At 36.0% G+C, this 21,756-nt stretch overlaps 1 protein-coding gene across 1 annotated transcript in view; it reads right to left on the bottom strand.

The window, feature by feature from the left end:
• Positions 1-21,756, bottom strand: part of SEMA3E (semaphorin 3E) — a 266,308-nt gene that overhangs the window by 89,315 nt on the left and 155,237 nt on the right. Inside the window, exons 3-4 of the mRNA XM_007170272.2 lie at positions 6,063-6,122; positions 3,140-3,259 (exon numbers count right to left, since the gene is read on the bottom strand). Coding sequence (XP_007170334.1) covers positions 3,140-3,259; positions 6,063-6,122 — 180 coding nt within the window. The remainder of the gene's footprint in view (positions 1-3,139; positions 3,260-6,062; positions 6,123-21,756) is intronic.

Here is a 21,756-nt window from a genome sequence, read left to right as displayed (position 1 = left end):
TTCAAAATACGTTTTTAATCAGACCTAGTATTAAGATAATTACATGAGAAAACTATTCAACATTATGTATATGAAGGTGAATTACATGGAGTTCCACGTCTACTGATGACAGTGCGGCTTGTACTGAACCAACTCCCACAGATAATGACGATTAACTAAGTAAAAAAGTACAAAAAAAAATTATTTGAAGGCAGTGGATTCAGTAAGAGCAGACAAAGACTGGAGAGTTTTTCACTCAAGGAATGTCCTAATTCACGTGGGGAGGAATGGCTAGAACTCAAGCAGAAAGCCAGAGACCTTCTAGCTTGGAAAGGCATAGGGCAGAAATTTAAGGTACCAGATCAACTTAAAAGTGAGAAGGCATATCCAGAAACTGAAGGAGGCGCCCTGAGATCTGTGTCTATACTCTTTCCCAAGTCCTTAGCTGACACCTGAACTGCATGAGCAAGCAGACCCTGAAAAGCAGTGGCTGGAAAGTTAAAAGAGATGAGTGGATGCTGCCCATTTCAAGGTAGTTTTGAGTGTGAGTCCAGCCAAGTAAACTGTCTGCTAGAATAAAAACAGACTCTCTTCAAAGGTAACAGAGCTCAGAATCAAGAATTAAAGTATATAATCCATAGTGTCCAGTACAAAATAAAAATTAGTAGACATGCAAAGAAACAAGAAAATATGATGCATCGTCAAGAGAAAAAACAGTCAATGCAAACCTAAAGTAACCCACGTGTTAAAATTAGCACACAGGGATTTTAAAACTGCTATTAAAATATGTTCAAAAGTTTAAAAGAAAAGAGAGTCATAATAAATAAAAATATGGGGGAGCACTCAGGATAGAAATGGAAAATATACAAAATGAAAGTTCTAGAACTGCAAAGTACAATATTTACATGATGGACCATTAATGGAGTGGGCTTAACAGCATACGGGAGATGTCAGAAGAAAGGGAAAATAAATCAAAGGTATTTATCCAACTTGAAAAACAGAGGAAACAAAGATTGAATAATAATGAACAGAATCACGGTGACCTGTGGGACAATGCCCAAAAGTCAATCTGTCTGTCTGTCTATCTGTCTATGAGTCCCTGAAGGAGAGGAGAGAAAGAATGAGAAAGAGATATTATTTGGAAAAAACAATGGCCAAAAATTTGGTGTAAAACATATACTCTGTATTCAAAAATCTTAGTATCCCAAGAAATATAAATATCAATCTCTCCAACACTGCCACCACACACACATAGGCACAGTATAGAGAAACTACTGCAAACCAAAGATAAAGAGAAAATCTTGAAAGATAAAACAGTTACAAACAGGATAATACCAGCATGAATGAAACCTAAATCTACATGAGAAAGAGATTAGACAACAATAAGGCATTTCTGAGACGCTTAAAGAAAAAAAAATGTTAACCCAGAATTCTATATCCAGGGAAAATATCCTTCAAAAATAAAGATGAAATGAAGGCGTTTTCAGATTAATGAAAACTGAGAGGATCTGTCACCAATAAATCTGCATCACAAATTGTATATATTCTGACTTTGTATTTATGTATACCTGTGTGTTTGTATACACATATGTACATATGCATATGTATATACATATGTATACTTTGTATATATGTAAATATTCTGACTTTGCACTGGACTTACTTGCCTTCTAATGTTCTCCTACTATATTACCTGCATTGTTTCTTTAAAATAATTTAGTAAATACACTGTGATGTGTTTGTGTATGCTACTTAACTTTCATCTACAACTAGGGGTGGTTAGTTAACATTTAAAATATGCTAATCAAAAATCCTACCTATAAGGATGCTTAAACAGCTGAAGTGCCTCAATCAGGGGCACTCTCCAAAGGCAGCTAGAGTGAGCATTTCAGATACTGCTAATTATGTGTGCACCTGCATGTTAACTAGTATCAGGAATATCAGAAATAATTTTTCACTAGTGAAATGAATGTTGCTCTTCATATGTGGTGGGTGAAAATGTTTTATAGTCACCGCTGCCCTTTCATAAATGGGGTCCAAGAATCAAGGGAGTAGCAGATGTAAGCTATTCTATACAGGACAGATAAACAACAAGGTCCTACTGTATAGCACAGCGAACTACATTCAATATCCTGTGATAAACCACAATGGAAAAGAATATTAAAAAAAAGAATGTTTACATGTGTATAACTGAGTCACTTTGCTGCACAGCAGAGACTGGCACAACATTGTAAATCAACTATACTTGAATTAAAAAAAAAGAGAGAGAGAGAGTCTAGCTGCTTAACTACAGATCATCCAGAGCTCTGCTTTATCTGTGTCCCATCTTGATGCAGGATTCTGCCTTCTGACCACAAGGGAAGGCAACAGATCCTGACATCAGTATATTGTTTAGTAGGCTTATTCACAGTGAAACTGTGATGTAAGGTGCTTGAAAATGCACCTAAATAAACCAAAGCTGAGAGTTTACCCAGTTTGTTGAAACCACTTATATGACTGAATGTCAAGCCTAGTTGCTAGTAAATATAATGTGGTGTATGTGGCAGAATTCAGTTGGGATTTGCTTTCAGGATACCATACCATCTAGTGGTGGGGTCTCGGGGGAGGACATGTATAACTCTCATCAAAGTTTATCTTAAGTCAGTTTGCAATCTCCCCCAGCCCAACTCTACCTCCCCCACCTCACCTGGCCAAGAAAAGGAGTCATTACAGGATCAACAAGCCTTTGCATGTCTTTTAAAAAATACTGTATGTAGTAATTTTATTTATATAAATTTATTTTCATATATGCTTGTATATATATGTTCATATATATATATATTCATTCTAGTTTGGCACTTACACCAATAAAATTTTATATAAGAAGACAATAGAGAACACAGTTTGATATTAAGAAATATTTTTAAGCGGACAAATTAAGTAAATGAAATTCTTCAGTGAATGAATACATAAAGAATTAATTGGTTCACAGATTTTGAAGAGGGCAAGAATTTTAAAGGCCCAGAGAGATCGTTTATCTGACTCAAGAAAGCTTAATCAGAAGATCACAAATGCTTTTCTCTTTTGTAGGAAGAAATGCCACAACCTTTCTTTTAAAACAAAGTTCTTTTAAGCATTACTTTTGATAATTCATTGAGAGCAATGAATGAAATCATCATACCTCTAAATGGTATCCAACTCTGATGAAGGCACAAAGTGGGTCAAAAGCTCCAGTACCGCAGGTCAGAAGGTGCGTCCTATTATAGTGATGCAAAACCCGAACATAATTTGCACACTCACTCTAAAACACGGAAAAAAAAAAAGAAATTGGTTAGTGTAATGAACATATTTAGTTCTTTTTTGATTTTTGCTTTTCCGAGCCCTAGAAATCTCATGTATAATCCTTGCTTGGTTAGAGAAGGCAAAGGGGGCAGATGAAAAGAAGACAAGGACCAGTGGAAGAAGAGACGGAGGTGACCAATACAGCGATGTATGAATTACATTTAATAATGCGAGTGTATCATTTTCATGTATTCTAGTACACGAGGAATTTAAAAAAAGCACTGTTCAGAAATTTATCCAGGTATAAAGATTTACATGGCAATATGTTTCACTAAATAATTAAATTCTTCCCAAACCTGTTATGTTTTTAAATTTCATATAAACAATGAATCAGCAGAAAGTCAGAAAACAAATGACTAGAAAAAGCTTCATTACACTTAAGGGAACATATGCAGACCTTAGGGCACTACAGAGTTTTGATGTTTGGGATAACAACAAAATAAGTCTTATATCTTCAAACTCATAAATTCATATAAAGTGCTTTCATAGAGAATTTTTAAGGAAACAGATAGAAAGCTAACTGATAAAAATAATGTTTTATACCTATTACTATAAGATTACAGTCCTGAGATAAGCAAACTTTTTCTATAAAGGACCAGAGAGTAAATATAATTAGTTTGATGGGCCATCTGGTCTCTGCTGCAACTATTTACTTCTGCAGCTATAGCATAAAAGCAGCCGTTGACAACAGAAAAATGAATGTATATGTAAGTGTTCCGACAAAACTTCATTTATGGCAGGTCACATTCGGCCCCAGAGCTCTAGTTTGCCCATAATGGGATTCAACTGTAATCTTATCACGGACAGAATCTTGATTTTACACATCTTTGTATTCTATAGCTAATCAAACCCAGTACCTGATACACACTCCATGTGTAACAAAGTTTTAATAGATCAGTCATTAGGTGAGTATGCTGAATGAAAAAAAGTTTAAAATTACTTCAGACAAACTTGACTAAATTAATTTTAGCAAATACCTTGTTGGCAAATCAGGTACCGCTAGTTCATTTAAATTATGAGAGAAATACTAAACCCTTTTATTGCTAAATATCACTTTGACATTAGTACATGCAATAGTCAGTACATACTATGTTTTATAAGGTCAGATTCTGACTTTTAAATTCTCTCATGTAACAGTATTAGGATGAAAAAGCCAGCAGATCTATCTCACCGTAAGTGATTCAGAATATAGCATTCCCTTGGTAAGAACAAGTAACACACTACTGAACCGATTATCTGGGAGCACACAGACTTACTCCTTTAATTTCCCCTTCATGCAGCATCCTAGTCTGTACATGACCCGTATAGTTGGGAAAATCTAATATCCTATTTTCATATTGCTATAAGCACCTGCTTCTCATCTCTTGAAACTGTCACATCTTGAGAAAGCCAATTAGACCACATTTTGGCTCGGGGGGGGCTTAGATTGACACAGCCTCTGAATGTGTTCAATTAGTCAGCATCACGCCGTAGACTCAGGCAGCAAGGATGTCTTGACTCATCCCTTGGCTGTTACCCAGTTGCTGCAAGAATCAGGAGTTGGTATAATGTGTGTTAGATTTCTACATGGTATTTTTTTTTCTTACTGAAAAAAAGGATGAGTTAACTTTCAAAAGGAGTTGTGCATGCCTTCCTCCAAAGCTGTGAATTGTGTCATCGGCCAGCTACTCCTAGCATGTGAAAAGTCCTTTCACCCACGTACTCGTGTGTTAGCAACTATGGCAGGGTTGCTGCAGCTGGACCACCTCTTCCCTCTCACACGCTGCAGGGAAGTTATGGAGAGATGGAATATTGATTCTTTCAGTAGGAGACATCCTCAAAACATGTGGAATATATAAAGCATGTTTATTGCCTTTGCCATCTTCGTTCAAGTTTTTTGTTTTTTCTCCTTTAGTTTCTTCATTTGTTTCTAATTTACTAATCAGGGTGAGATGAAATCTCACAAAGACGGTGCTTAGGTTTTCCTCAAATTAAGAAATTACCTGAAATTATTTTTCTCCCCAATACATAGGAGATAAGCCTGACTAGAAGGAATTTATAAATCTGAGTTGATTAAAATATTGTAAGACAAAATAAAACCAAGATCTAGAGGGTATCTTGGTGCCCTACTCTACCTCTACACTGAAATTAATTTTTAAGTAATTACATATATAGAAAATGTATATGTATATATCATATGTGCATGTGTATACATGTGTGTATATACATGTATGTATGTGTGCATATATATTGATATATATATGTATATATCAATATATATCTATAGATAGATATTTATTCTTGAAATGAATTGCATATATGCTTTTTAGGAGCAAATAAAAGGTTAGAGATTCAGTCCTTTGTCACTGACCATGACTATAATTGATGACTTGTTTAATTTACAATGAATAATACTCACGGGGGCTTCCCTGGTGGTGCAGTGGTTGAGAATCTGCCTACCAATGCAGGGGACATGGGTTCGAGCCCTGGTCTGGGAAGATCCCACATGCCGCGGAGCAACTGGGCCCGTGAGCCACAATTACTGAGCCTGTGCTTCTGGAGCCTGTGCTCCGCAACAAGAGAGGCCGCGATAATGAAAGGCCTGTGCACCGCGATGAAGAGTGGCCCCCACTTGCCACAACTAGAGAAAGCCCTTGCACAGAAATGAAGACCCAACACAGCCATAAATAAATAAATAAATAAATAAATAAATAAATAAATAAAACCCAAAAGTTTAAAAAAAAACAAACAAAAAACCCCAATTAAAAAAAAAAAATACTCACGGCATCTTTTCCTTTCATTATGCATTCTTCTGTTTTTACTGCTGTGCTTGGCCAGTGTATCTGGAATAAAAGGTAATGGACTGTTATGCAACTGCATATAAAAATACACCACACTGAAAAACCATTTCATTTTTTTTCTGCAATTCAATACATTTTATTTTGTTCTATTTTTGTTGGTTCTACTTCGTTCTTTGAGAAGATCAAGCAAGACTTTATTTTCTTTATGGCATTATTTGCCAAATTAAGACACTTATCTTTCAGCTTTTATTTTATGCTAAACTTTATTACTTTTTTTAATCTTTCTGAAGGCTCATCTCAAGTCTCAGGCCTTTAGAGGCCACCCATACTTCAACCAGCACTGCTCTGCATTTAACCTGCTGTAACCTCTGCTGTCCAATCTTTCTCCTGAACTTGCCTGCCCCACAAAGGCCAGGAACCTCTTTGAGTTCCCTTTGCATTTTTACCACCTAGCACTGAACCTGGTGTGGTGGACTCTCAATAACATTTGTGCACAAAAGAATGAAAGGATTTATAATGAATGAATTTATAATTCATCCTTTGTTTATAATGTATCACTTCATAATACACCACAAACATCTTTGATTATTTTTAAAACATTATTTAACTCTACCAGTTTCCCACTGGATTTCAGGAAATTTTCGTTGTATTTCAAATTTGTTGGTTTCTTCATTGAAGAGAGAATATATCAAATACCTCTTTTTCATCTCAAATAGTGCCTAGCACTTTGCAGGGACCACAGGCAGAAATCATTAAGTACTTTTTAAATCTAATTCCACAAATGTTTAATCGTGAACTGCTGGTTGTTTTTTTTTTTTTTTTGGAATGAAAGAAATTGTTTTCTCTATCCTTTTCTTTTCTCAGACTGTTTCTGTTCCTCTTTTTGCTTAAATGATAGATTAATCATACCACGTGCCAGATAGCGTGGCAAGAACTTTTAGTTTTTCTTTCTTTTACTTTATAAACTCATGTGCAGAGGTTTGAGTTTGTTATACTATGCAACGGAGGGCTCATTATTATCATTGGTCTTAAAAGGTCCCTCTCTTATTTTAATTACCTATTTATTTCCTTCCCTTCCCCCCTCCATCTTCTCCCTGCATCCCTCCAGGAGGCAATCACTGTAAATTGTTCCTGGGAAGACTAACAGTTTTTTTGTTGTTTGCATATGTTCTTATAAAGTCTATATTGCTTTTTGTGCATTTTTTAATTTATGTAAATGGTATATTTTAATTTATGTAAAGTCTTTCTCATCTTTTATACTAAGAACTGGGTTTTGAAGACCCCTATACAAAGCCCTATGTATACATACAGTCTGTTGTTTCTAACTGCTTTGTAATATTTGGGGAATGGATCCCCCATATTCCCTCTTCTACTCTCCCAGTGAGGACACCCAAATTGTCTCCAAATCTCCACCACAGCAAACATCTGCACATCTTCTCCCAATAAAACCTAGAGCAATCATTTTAATGTTTATGATCTCCATGAACAGCTCACTTCAGTTGCAGTGACTACACCAGAAGTGACGGTGTATAAGCTACTGTGGGAAAAGGCTTCTTACCACAATAGTCTGTTTTGTATTAATAAAGTACTTTATTGACAAGAACCACTCCCTCCCCGCCCCCCCAAAAGCAGCAGCACATCTTTGTACACGTCCCTCTGGGATCTATATAAGAATACCACTGGTATGTATAACCAGGAGCAGAATTACTGGGTCTTAGCGAAGCATACATTTAATCTTTTACTGTAGTGTCAGGTTGCTCTCCAGAATGGTGACACGTTTATACTCTACCAGCAATCCTCACTGACACGGGGCATTATCAGCTTTCTAACTTCTGTACTGAGCACTTCAGATTCAACATTTAATTTAATCCTTACCAGAACTTTACCTAAGTATTATTTGGGAGCTTCTTTTAAAAAAAATGCATATTTCTCTGTCCAACTCTACAGTGCAGATCTATGGATGGGAACCAAGGTATACAATTCCCTTAAGTAATTGTAGCAACTGGTAAGTTCTCAAATGTTTCCTGTGCCTCAAGACCTAAAAGCCTCCCGGTTAATAGCTTATCCCCTCACCTGCTGGATCAATCACTCCCCCTCCCCCGACTGAAAAAGCTCAATCGGCTCCCTTTCTTGTGTCTCTTTCTGAATTCCATGGGATCACCTTCTCATGCTAATGTATCATCTTCACAGGCTCTGCTGGTCAGCGATGATGAATTCTATTTTGAGCGATGCTGACTTTCACCAGAACCCCCTATAGTTTTTTGTGCATAGCCTCCAAAGGCCTGTGCCTTGGATCCACATGCCCTGGTGTACAGGACTCCTAAGATGTTCTCTCTTCCTCTCCTGCCTCTACGGCTGCTTTGAGCCAGGCTACATGGACATTTCTTTGGCTCCCTTCTTTTTGTAGGCAATCATCTTCCACTCTCAAGTGAACATTTTGGTGAATGAGTAGAAATTTCCCAGTAGAGTAGACTGGGTCTCTTAAGATATTATTAATATTTCTAAAAATAGCCTTTTCCTCTTCAGGATGCTTAAGAGCCTCAGGTCCTGGATTAAGAAGAGTTCAGGTATGGCATCCTACCACCCGGTATCAATGGTCATATATATTAGACTATATTGCTCCACCTGTGCCAATAAGACAAACTGTCTTCTTAGCTAAGGCAGTTTGTTCCCTAAAGGTCTCTATTATCTCTCCCTGATGGCTCCCCTCCTTCCACCCACCACCATCCTATCCTGTGCTCTGCTAGTCTGGAAGGACTTTCTGGTTATTGAACTACATACTAGATGCTGCTGATTGAAGATATTTTTATTTAGTGAGGACTGTCTAATTATTTTTAAATTACTGCCCAATATTCAAAAGTGAGAAATTTTGCATAAAAATCTAGATTTCTGGTGTCTCTAGAAAAATCTAGAAGGCGAGCAACAGGCATGCCTTCCTATGTGGTACCATTCTTCCGGAGTTGAGTCTGAAGTCTTCCTTCAATGGGACAGGCACTCTCTGATTCTCTTCAGACTTTTCTTTTACCTGAGTGGCCCCTGTAGGCATTTTAGTTTTTGAAACCTGATATACATGTTTGAATCCCAAATATGGTCAAAATTTAAGATTTTTAAAAACACTGTGTCCCATACAATATCAGGTTAGGCATTTATATGCTAGATGGGGAAGAGGTTTGTCACTTAACTCACACATTACGTAGTCAAATCCAGGCCCTGATACATGAAAAATATTGGGGATTTATAAAAGTGGTGTCAATAGCATTTGATGATGATGATCCTTTTATGACTAAATTTATTATCATGGGAGTAAGCACTCTATGGTTTGAACTATAGGTATATGACATTATTTTGATGTTATTATTAGTGTAATGAGCCCCCTAAAGTTTCTTACTAACAATATTCAGCATTCATGTGTTCCTTTGTTTTCATAGTACAGTATATAAACTTTTAAATAAAAACACAAACACTTTTTGTTATGTTACAACATAGAAAAAAGACAAAAGGAAAAAAGTAGAGATATAAAAGAAAACCAACTAAAAAGTCCAAAGCACACATAGAATACCCTAGAATCAATGTTCTTCATTATAGCAGTAGACCTATCAGTGGATCACATATGATTCAGGAAAGATATCACATAAATAAGACAATGTCAGGTTCAACTGCAGGCTTAACATCAGCCTGAGGGAGGTTACCAACACCACTAGACAATAGGATCCTGGAAGTGAAGCTGTAGAATTTATAAACTTCACTGATCCTTTATTTTGGAAAAAATTCAGGCACTGAGCAGTAGGTTTTCTCAGATGATTTCTAAAACTCATTCTAATTTGAGCTTCAATTTGGTTTTGGAATTATAATTTTACTGTGGATGCATAAATTTTTCAAAAGGATATGCTAGAATGTATATGTGTGTGTAAATACAAATTCAAAATACAAATTCATTTTAGGATCATCCATCACTGGAAAGATTTTCATGACTAATTTGCTTATTGACATGAATAAATCAGAGAATACCTCATCGGTAGAGCAGAATAATGCTTTTATATTCTTAACACCTTTAATTTATGAGATGCAGGGCTTTTCTTCTTAGAATATTAGCATCCTTTTTTATTCATTTTTCATCATTATGTAAAACGGTGACTTCTTTAAACTGTACTTCTACAATTTCAAAGTATTAGATAACCAATTCCTTGGAAAAATATACCAAAGTTCAGCTTTTCAACGTTGAAATAGTATCCAGACAACAGAACAACCTCAAGGTATTACCTCATTCTCCTCAATCATTGCTTCATAAGGATTATTTCGGGAACTATTTGAACATATTGTCTGGGGAGCGATTCTCTAGAGGATTCCTATACTTTATTGACAGCTTTTGTTCCACATTATCTTTTCAAAGAGCCTTGGAAGACAGAGATAGAATCTCCCTTCAGGGCAAATAGAAGATTTGTTTCCTGATGGGGATAATAAAGATAATGTCCCCCTCTGGGCAAAGGTTGGACAGCTTTGCTAGCAAATCCCTTGTGAGACTGGGAGTTTTCTGAGCTGGAGGTTGGTAAAGCGGGTATGACACAAATTCACTGTGTGTACAGCGTCTACTTAGGCTGCTTTGCGCATCCCCTGTGGGACTTGAGGAGGAAAAGACAAGATGGAAACAGAGGCTCATGCTGCCTGCTGTGCTGTGAGTGACAGAGTGCTGTCTCTAGCCCGGGCGTTGTCTTCTGCCTGCATCAATGAAACTATGACAGGCTAACCTGTTGTCTTAAAAGCAAGGTAAAATTTCAGACCCTTCACAGTTCTTGCACAAACAAAAGATCATATATTATGTGGTGGCGAAGACAGTACATGGCTTTTCTAGGATTGCCAGAACATGTGTTGTTTCTAGCAGCAAACCTAATAGTGGCAGTTGCTCTAGGAATAATGAAATCATTATTTCAGGCACGTCTTAGAAGACGTTTCCTGATTAACTTTCTCAACAGATAGTATTTCTCCCTCCTTTGATCCTCTATATTGTTTTTCTTACTTTTTCTACCTATGACTATAATGATATGTGTACTCAACTTTAGCTCTCTTATTAGGGCTATAAGTTATAAGAGGGCAAGGCAGTGACTTATTTCCGCAGCCCTAAAATGCCTACCTGGCACAAGGCCTTAAATACAATCACTGCTCATTCATCGTCTCTTGGCAGACTTGTATCAGTCAACATTTCTTTATCACATTCTTCAAAAAGTCAATTCAGTAAAGGATCCTACAGTAAAGTTTGAGATATAGATTCACTGACATGAAAATGCTGCAAGCAGTGTCAAATAAATGAGACAAGTAACACTTTCCAGTTTAATCAGGGAGGAAATCCTGCAGGATTTAGCAAGTTTGAAAGACTGGCAGGATTTCTGAGGGCAGAGAAAAGGGTGTTAACCAGATCACTCTGGGTCCACGGAAGGGAGAGAGGTAGAAGATTAAATTATGAACACTCACCACTAAAGTGCAACACAGGGGAACTCTCCAAATGAACAATGTAATTATATATTTATTCAAGTTTTGTTTTTGTTGTTGTTTATACATTAGTTTGCTTTGATTTCTTTTTTTTTTTTTTTTTTTTTTAACAAAATTTAACAGGCTCAGGACTGCATTCAAAGGTCCACTCAGGTGAGAAAAGATAAGAGAATGATCTCACTGGAAATCAAAAGTTATTTTAAAGCCATCATGTACAAATGTTCTGCCAATACAGTAAGGGAAATGATTTTCCTCATTTGTTTTGGCAGTAAGGATGCCTTTTGGTTCTGCTCCAGAGTATAGCATCAACAAAAACCCATAAAATTAAGCTATTTGTTCTGCATAAAACATTTTTAAAGGCAGTTAAGCAACAGGGTGTAACGACATTTCCAAATTCTCTGCACCGAGAAAGGTACAAAAAGCAGAAGGTTAAATACACATCATTTCATCACAATACTCCTATAATATAATTTAATTGTTCCAATGCACTTTAACAGGCCATTTACTATTCTTGCATATCTCAAAGGAGAAAAATAAAATAAAATAAAAATTAAATTACAAAGTAATTCTTTCCCGGACTCCCTATTGAGTCTCCTAATTATACCACGATTAAGAATTTAACAGTTCTATTGTTACAAGATGTTAGGACACTCAGAGATTTTGGAGAGCAAAAACAAATGAACAAAGAAGCAATAATTTAACTGTCTAAAAAACATTATTTCCTTTTTTATTGAAAAAAATTAAATAAAATGATCCAGGTAATATAAGTCTCTCTTCCTTGGAATACATTTAAGTGATTAAGACACTATTATAACTTCATCTAATATTCTCTTCCTAATTCTCTTATTCTAATGAAAAATGTTTGTTTATATTTTAGCTTTTCTTTATATATTTTATATCTATATATAGTACCAGTGTCCATCAAGGTATATTTTAATTAAAGGTCCTATAAATGTCATTAAAATCAAGAAAATAGATTGAGTATAACACATTAAAAGAGGCCTAATGGTTTATAAATGGTAGCTTTAACCTGACACATGTTATCCTTACTGCTTATGCTTTTATACTTAATTACAATGGCTGTCATTATTCAAGTAGTTTGTATACCAGAATTATAATCTTTTGGACTATAGGCAAGATTTGTTCTTGAAATGTTTATAATCCAAAGCTTTTGAGTTAGAACACTATTATTATGACACAAACATTTTTGGCCTTGTGTATGCCCTTTTTAATGCATGAAATTTACTAAATTGCCATCATTAATGTGAAATACCATTTGCCATTTTATATGCAAATTAGATTTTAATGCCTTTCTCTCACTTAAAAAAAATTAAATACTAAAATTCAAGCATTTTTTTTCACCTTGGATTCAGTAAAGTTGAGTAAATGAGAAAAGTATAAATATTTTTACAAACAGAAGTGACAGTTATATTTAGAGATATCCAAATTAAGGAGTGTAACTTTAGCTTAAAATAATAGTGGTGAGAGTAATTTTAGAAAAAAAAAAGCTGAAATTTAGAAACTTAGAGAAAGCCAGGAGTGAAAGTTTGTTAAAGTGAATATTTTTTACTAAATATGGAATGTTTTATGAAGTCCTATAAAATATAGCTTAAATAAACAAACATTTCCACTTTTGATTTCTTCATGAAATGAAAAAAGAAGAGAAGATTTTATACCTCAAACTAGTATTGCTACCTCCCTGAGAATAATTTTGATTGGTTTTTCAGGAATCTCAGTATTTCTCAAATGTGCACAGATTGCAAGGGGCTATGTCGACAGAAGATGGACAAGCTAGTCCCTCACCTGTGGTTGAATACCGGAGCCTCATGGGGCACTCAACTTTGCCGTTAAGTTAACAAGGGGGAGACAGTTCCTTCTCGCACTTGTCAGTGGTTTTCCTCCACTACTGTCACCAACCACTAACTGTTCCACTAGTCTATTAACCATTACTAAGGTAAATGCTAGTCATGCAAAGGGAATAAGAACCAAGAGGAAAGAGACACCTCATAACAAGAGGCAGAGCTAACAGTACACTGAAGACCACCTCGGGAGACACGGATTCACACCAAAGCAGCAGCCTGGCTCTCAACGCCGTGACGTGGTGGAAAGACCTTAGGTTTCTAAGACAAGTGAACTTGGTTTTAAGTTCTAACTGCTACTTACGGGCCTCATGGCCTTATTCTCCTCTTCCTTCCATTTACCCAACATGCTGCTGCTAAAGCAATCATGCTGAACTACCATTCTGATTATGTTATACACGTATTCAGACTCTCCCACTGGCTCCTGCATTGCCTAAAAGATTAAGTTTCAACAGCACAGCAGTCAGTATTCTTCAGGATCTGGTCTAAACCCCATTTCCATCCTTCACTCTCACTCTACCCTGTTGATACCCACACACCCCCACCTCACCTATCTACTTCAGCCAAGTCATTATTTCAAAGTGCTCTAAAGTTTCTGACCTTCTTCCCTGTACTCTCTCTGTTCCTACTACCTATCTGTGTGAATCAAAATTCCAACTATGATTCAAAGTCCAATTTTAAATTATATCTCCTCCAGGAAACCCCAACTCCCAGCTTCTGTATACTTTCTTAGCATTTTATTTGGGCCTTTGTTATAGTTCTATTCAAATTGTGCTACCTGTGACAGATGTGTATGTATGTATCTTCTCCATTGCATTAGAAATATTTTAGGGTAGGGACTGTTTTATTCATCTCTGCATACTTCGTATCTCCACGACTGTTTCTAGAACTGAGTTGAATCGTCTCTAAAAATATGCAGTACTCTTCTACCTCAGTTAGAAATGGCAGCACATAGGAATCATGTGCTGATTCTATGTCTTGTTTAGATGATAACCATGATAGCAAATATTTGGATAATACTTACTATGTTTCAGGCACTGGCCTAGGCAACTAATAAGTCAATAAATTGTCTTATAAAAGCTGTGAGATAAATACTATGATTATCTCTCTTTCACAGATGAGAAAACTGAGAAATAGAGTTATGGAATAAGCTGACCAAGATCACTCATCTCCTAAGTGCTGGACCAGATACGGGAGTTCAGGCAATCTGGCTATAAAACGTGTTCTTTGCTATTACATTCTGCTACTTTTCAAAAGGTCTTATAATATCTGTAAATGGAAATAAGTTAAAATAAAACAAAAAATAATTTGTTGGCTCTTTTGCTCAAATTTCAAAAAAAAAAAAATGTAACTGTTGATCCGTTATATCTCATTCTAGAAATGAAATGTTGATCAGAAAGAACGAAGACAAACTTTCAGCCAATAAAGAAACACAAATTAAGGTACCATGGCTAATGTTTCTTTATGGTAATACAAATAAACCTGATAAATATGAATAAGGAAATAAATTTTTCTCATGGAATACGGAAAACAGCACAAAAATGTTTTCAATAATTCTTAGGTGCTATATGAAAAAACTTTACTTTGTGTAATATCTAGAGGGATTTTTAAATTATTACTAGTTTTGGTTTACTAATTAATACTATTATTTACCATTTTGAAATATTATCATACATTATTGAAATATTTTAGAGTCACAGGAAAAGTTTTTTTAAATCCTCTTTTTAAGATTGTTTAAATTACTCAATAATTGTGTAAATATTACTCTTAAATGCTCCTTAAATGCTAGCAAAATACCAGGATGTTTTGTATTTATTCCTTTGCTTCCCTTTCTTGATCATATTTTTAACATACATATTTAGTTTTTTATGAATTACATGTTTAACGCTAAAAAAAACTTAACTCATTAATTTTGCATGCATATATTTAAATCCCCTTAGATTTAACTCAAATTAAATTTCACCAGACTGAAGTTCAAACAACTATGCATCATGTATAAATAACATTTAATATTGCTGAGTGTACAGCTGCTAACTAGAGAATTTAATAATAACATAATAAACTTTCATTATCTCTTTTGGCCACATCTTGATATTGCGCTAAGTATAAATAAATTGGGGGTGGAGGATATGAGAAGAAACATGTACATTCCTTTTCAAATGATCTAGATTGGAAGTTCTTCCTCAATACAAACTGATAATTTTAAAATTAAGTAGTGAGTGAAAGGAAATTTAATGAGGAAGATTTTTGACTTTCCTGGTGGTCCAGCAGTTAAGACTGTGCTTCCAATGCAGGGGGCATGGGTTTGACCCCTGATCGGGGAAGTCCTGCATGCCGTGCAGTGCGGCCAAAAAAAAAAAAAAGCCAATTTAAACATGGATAGCTTTGAATTCTTGTGGCTATAGTCCTATCCCATTTTAGAGACCTTGGGGCTTCATCATAAATAAATGCTTTTTTCAAGAGACAGATACAGATGTAGGTTGTACAAGAGAACAGGAAAATCAAGTGAAAAGTGTCCACCAGCATAGGTTTGTCTTTCCCTTTCCAAGTCTTCTGATCTATACTAATGTCCTCCTATTGTCACATTATGATCAGAGTCTCAAGATACTTCAATTTTTTCACCCAAATAATGATTTCCTCTAGCTCAGTCCAAACCTTTCTGTACCAAAAGGCTTTAGAGAAAGGTGAAAAGAAAAAAAAATGTTTTAAAAAAAATTTCTTAGAAAGTTCCTGATGAAGTCAGAGTTTAATCTAAGTCGCATATTATCTGTGGATTTTAGAGACTTTTTAAGAGAGCAGAAGAAACCTTTCTTTGGCAGGTAGGAGGTTCTCATATGAGGTAAAATAAATGGAATAATAAGGGTAGAATTTTTACACTGAAGAGTATGATTTACCACCAGCATTGACTTTTCCATTTTTGAGTGAGGGTCAAGGGTTTTTTAGGAATGTGACCTAGATACAGGAGAGCAGAATTTCAGTGTGAAAGTATCATTACATAGTCTGGGAAATGCTATGAATTAATTTATAAAGCAAAGTCAGTATCGAAAAAAACTAATATAGTAAATCTATTAAATGGTAAGTTCTTATCTATCTCAAAATTGCATGGGAAAAATCAGTCCTATGTGTGTATCATGATATAAGTTCTGATTATTACAGTTGATCCTTGAACAATGTGGGTTTGAACTGCGAGGGTCCTTAACATGCAGATTTTTTTCAGTGAATATGCACTACAGTACTACACCATCCGCTGAGGTTGGTTAAATCTGCGGACATGTAACTGTGGATATGGGGGGCCAACTGTAAAGTTTTATCTGGATTTTCAACTTCTTGGGGGCCAGCACCCCTAACCCCCTGTGTTGTCCAAGGGTCAACTGTATATATAAGACAATTATTTATTTAGCCCTATATGTAGAAATAGTATTTCCTAGGGCTTGCAGGGACATATAATACTCTAGTATATCACAATTTTAAATGTACATTACAATCACCTCGGAGAGTTTTAAAAAGTACTACTTATTCCTCATTTTATTCTGGACAAAAGGCCAAGGCATAGACATTTACAAGATCCTTAGGTATTATTAACGTTCATCCAAAGTAAAAACTATTACCATACTGTAAACAGGCTCCTTATCCTGTTTGCCAGTGGGGAAGTGGGTAGGTACTTGGGGAGGGAGAGAGTGGAAGGCAGACAAAATTAGTTTGAAAGTGGTTCTACAATAAGTACAATGGGATTTGTAAGAGGGCAGACACTGAAGAGAACAGATTTATTGGACAATGTCAATATTAGAAACAGACACCTTCATCTTTTTAGTGTCTACATTCCTTGCATGCCTACATCTTCAAAGATGAATACAACTTAGTACCTACTCTTAAGGATCCAACTGACAAAGTACACTGATAAGTAAACAGCCCCTTTTAATACAACATGGGAATCAAAATCAAACCAAGGGATAAGGAAGGGCTGGGAGAACCTTCTCCAATTCTAGTTTAGAGGAAGAAGGAAATAGCTAAAACAACAAAAGCAAAAATTGGGTATGTGTGAAGGCTAGTCCAAAGAAGGAAAATGTAAGGATAAAGAAGCATTAAAGAGCAAATAGAGGTGATTGACAACACTATAATCAGGAAAATAAAAATCAAAACCACAATGAGCTAGTACCTCACACCGGTTAGAAAGGCTATTATCAAACAAATCAAAAGATAACAAGTGTTGGCAAGGATGCGAAGAAAATGGAACCCTTGAGCACTGTTGGTGGGAATGTAAATTGGTGCAGCTACTACAGAAAACAACATGGAGTTTCCTCAAAAAATTTAAAAATAGAACTACCACACGATCCAGCAATGGTACTTCTGGATATATATATCCAAAGGAAATGAAAACAGAATGTCAAAGAGATATTCTGCACACCCATATTCACTGCAGAATTATTCACAGTAGCCAAGATATGCAAACAACCTCTGTCCATCAAGGGATGAATGGATTAAAAAAAATGTGGTATGTACACATACACACACACACACACATACATACAAAAATACACATGGTGAAATATTATGCCGCCATGAGAAAGAAGGATATCCTGCCATTTAGAATGATATGAATAAAACTTGAGGGCATTATGTTAAGTGAAATAAGTCAGACAGAGAAAGACAAATACTGTATGGTACCACTTATATGTGGAATCTAAAAAAGCTGAATCCATTGGAACAAAGAGTAGAATGGTAGTTAGCAGAGGCGGGATTGGGGGGAGATGGGTGGGGAATGAGAAGATGTTGATCAAAGGGTAAAAACGTCTAGTTATAAGACACATAAGCTCTGGGGACCTAAAGTGCAGCATGGTGATTATAGTTAATACTGTATAATATCTTGAAAGTTGCTAAGAAAGTAGATCTTAAATGTTCTCACTACAAAAAAGAGATGAGAATCACATGATGTGACAGAGGTGTTAGGTAAAGCTGTGGTGGTGGTCATTTTGCAATACACAAGTGTATCAAATCAACATGTTACACACCTTAAACATACACAGTGTTGTATGTCAATTGTATCTCAATAAAGCTGGGAGAAAAAAGTGCAAAAAGAAGTGCTCCGATTGCTAATGTATTGGTGTGAACAAGTGGAGATTAAACTAAAAAGGTAGACAAGAGTAGATCCTGAGGACCTATCACAGCTAAACTGAGAAATTCATGTTTATTTTTACTCAAAATTTTAATAAATGCTTTCTAAGATGAAAATTGTAGAGCAAGAGTTCTTAACTGGGGCCTGAAAAAAGAATTCAGGGAATGTACCAACTTTGACTGGAAAAAAAAATTACATTATTATTTGCACTAACCTCTAACTGAAATTTAGCTTTTCTATCTTATAAATGTAGAAAACTAACCTCAGTAGTATTAATAGTATCTGTGGCTTAATAACCAAGATAAATAACAAATATTTTAATATTAACTTAGAGTTGCTGCAGGTATCTCAAAACATTATTAACACTTACCATCAATTTGAAATTATGGTACTTATGAGAACTATTGCTAAGACTTCTTATTTAATATTAGTAAAGAAGCTACATGTTTTCATATTAGAAATTGTTATTTTTATATTATGATAGTTGTATTTCAATGTAGTTATATTTTAATAACTTTTTTTCAATATTTTACTTCGTAATCCTACATATTTATTTAATGCATTTACGGTGCATAGACTTCACCAGACTGCCAAATGGATCCATGACATACAGAAAAGTTGAGAACCCATATACAAAGCCCTATTTGTTGCTGATTTTGTAGAGAGAAAGAAAACAATAATGTAGAACAGACAGAAGATAACCAGTCCTTGAGAAATGTCAATAGACTGGGATGCAGAGCGTGTGCAGATGAAATGGCGTTTCATAAAAGGAGAAAGAGTACGTTCACTAACAAGGAGGGAGGTAGAAGAAGTCAGGCAGAGGAGTACCCCTGGTGATGGGAGAGTGAGGATTAACCTGTCTGATGGCTTCATATGATGCAACATATTCCATACAAACCAAAGTGAACAACAGGAGCTTACGGATAGCTTATACATAGCTTATACATGTGTGCCAAGCACGGTTCTTGGTCCTTTGCATATATTAATTCAGTTTCATCCTTGGAGAGGCCTAATACGTCCCCTTTAGTAAGTGAGGAAGTAAAAGCATAAAGGGATTAAGGAATTTACCCAATGCTATAAATGCAGAGCCAGGATTTGAACCTAGAAATCTAATTTGTGTTCCTAATTCACTCTTCTATCCCTACAAAGGGAGTAGAGCTACAAGTAACACGACTGACTCTAATAACTAATACTGAATGAAACAAAACAAAAAAGCAACCCCAGGAGAAGACAACGTACTATTGTGCATCACTTTTACATAGCTCAAAAGAAGTAACATTAAACAATATACTGTATAGGAAAACACTCGTTATGATAAAATAATTTTTAAAACTTATGAAAAACAAAAAAATAAACAAAATTCAGCATAGTTAATTGCTTCTAGGCAGCAGGAGGCATGAGGCGGCAAAGAGGCAGGAAACAAAACGTAGCTGCATCTGCAGTAGGAATGGTGATATTGTCATTCTTGAGTTGGGTGGTGAGTTCCTATGTATTTATTTTATTATTATGCTTTCTAACATATTTATATTATTTATATCTTTTATGTATCACATATTACATTTTAAAAGATATTAAAAACTAAGAAATAAATGGGAAGTGAGAAAGTGGGGAAAATGGGCTTTGGCTACTCTTCCAAGGTGACTGATCCCAGGGGAAGAAGCAGGGATGTGGTAGCACCAAGTAGATATATGCTTATGGCAGGACTTTTTAAATGAGAGGTCTCTATCCTGCTTATAAAATGATGGGCTAGACACAGTGGTCTGACCTGAGGTAATTCTGCCTCCCAGGGGGTATCTGACAGTGTCTGGAGACTGTTTGATTGTCACGACTCAGAGGGAGCATTCTACTGGAGTGTATTGGATAGAAGCCACGGATACAGCTAAACGTCCTACAATGGCACAGGACACCCTCTGCTCCAACCTAGACTTATTCCAAAAGTCAACAGTACTGAGGTTAAGAAACCCAGAGATAAAGCAGGAGAGATTAAAAATATAATAACAGGTAAATAATTGAAGGAGTAAGATCCAGGAAAGACAGGAGGAGAGCCTGGCCAAGAAGCAGAAACATCACATCTTCAGAGCCCGGACAGCACTGAGGCACCAACTCTCATTCTTAAGTCCACTTTTTTTAAACAGACTGTCTATGAAGTAGACCTTGTCTAACTCTGCTGTTGCTGAAAATAAATGCAGAATGTCTATGTGGAGTTTTATTGCTAATCATTCTGTGGAAATAGGCAAGAAAAGTATAAAATAACAAATACAGGTGGGGTGAAGTCACCTCAGAGCTAATGTAACTTACGTCTCAGAATTCCTTGCGATTACCCAGCCCTTTTGTAGCCCTGGGAGGGGCGTTAGCAATTTTGGAATTTAAGTTTGAATTGTATTTCCTGAAGTGGCCCAGCGAACTGTATATACTTCAGGCCCCACAAAACAAGGATTTACCCTTGAATGCAGCAAAGTTATTCAATTTAATAATTTGTATAGCTACTTTCCGTGACATCCTTGCTGGATGGAACCCTGAAGCTTCAACGGCCAGATACTATTCTATTTAGCTCCCTAAGATGCAGTTCATAAAAACTCATCACTCTCCAGGTTTCTTAGTCTTATATAGTCTTCACAGGTCATTTCCTCCATTTAAAGCAGTCTTTCTAGCATTAAAGGCCTCAGGGTACAATTAGGCCAAAACAATAAAGGATAGTAGGTTATTCAATTTACCCTACTCTAAAGCAGAATCACATTAAAGTGGGAGACTGCTAACTCCTGGCCTTAGTTCCACATAGGAAATGAGGGCTCAGGAAAACTGTTATGAGATTTTGTGTACATAAACTCATCTAGAAAGCATGTCATAAATGTGGATTTCAGGGACCCACTCCATGAGAGTTACAGGATCCAGATCCAAGGACAACAATTTAAGAACGACTTCCTTAATGCAAAGATTCTTAATCTTCTGGGTGTCGGATCCCTTGAAGGATCTTTCCATATTCACATACTTATAATTTTAATATGGAGATTTTATTAGTTTTCTATGGCTGCTATAACAAAATGTTACAGACTGGGCGGCTTACATAACAGAAATTTCTTTTCTCATAGTTCTGGAGGCTAGAAGTCCAAGTTCAAGGTGTTGGCACGTCTGGTTTCTTCTGAGGCCTCTCCTTGGCCTGCAGATGGCTGCCTTCTCACCGTGTCCTCACATGGCCTTCCCTCTATGGGCACACATCCCT

This window comes from Balaenoptera acutorostrata, chromosome 7, assembly GCF_949987535.1.
Source record: "Balaenoptera acutorostrata chromosome 7, mBalAcu1.1, whole genome shotgun sequence".
Classification (NCBI taxonomy): Eukaryota; Metazoa; Chordata; class Mammalia; order Artiodactyla; family Balaenopteridae; genus Balaenoptera; species Balaenoptera acutorostrata.
Note: the sequence above shows the minus strand (reverse complement) of the source record. Positions and strands in the feature narration are given on the sequence as shown.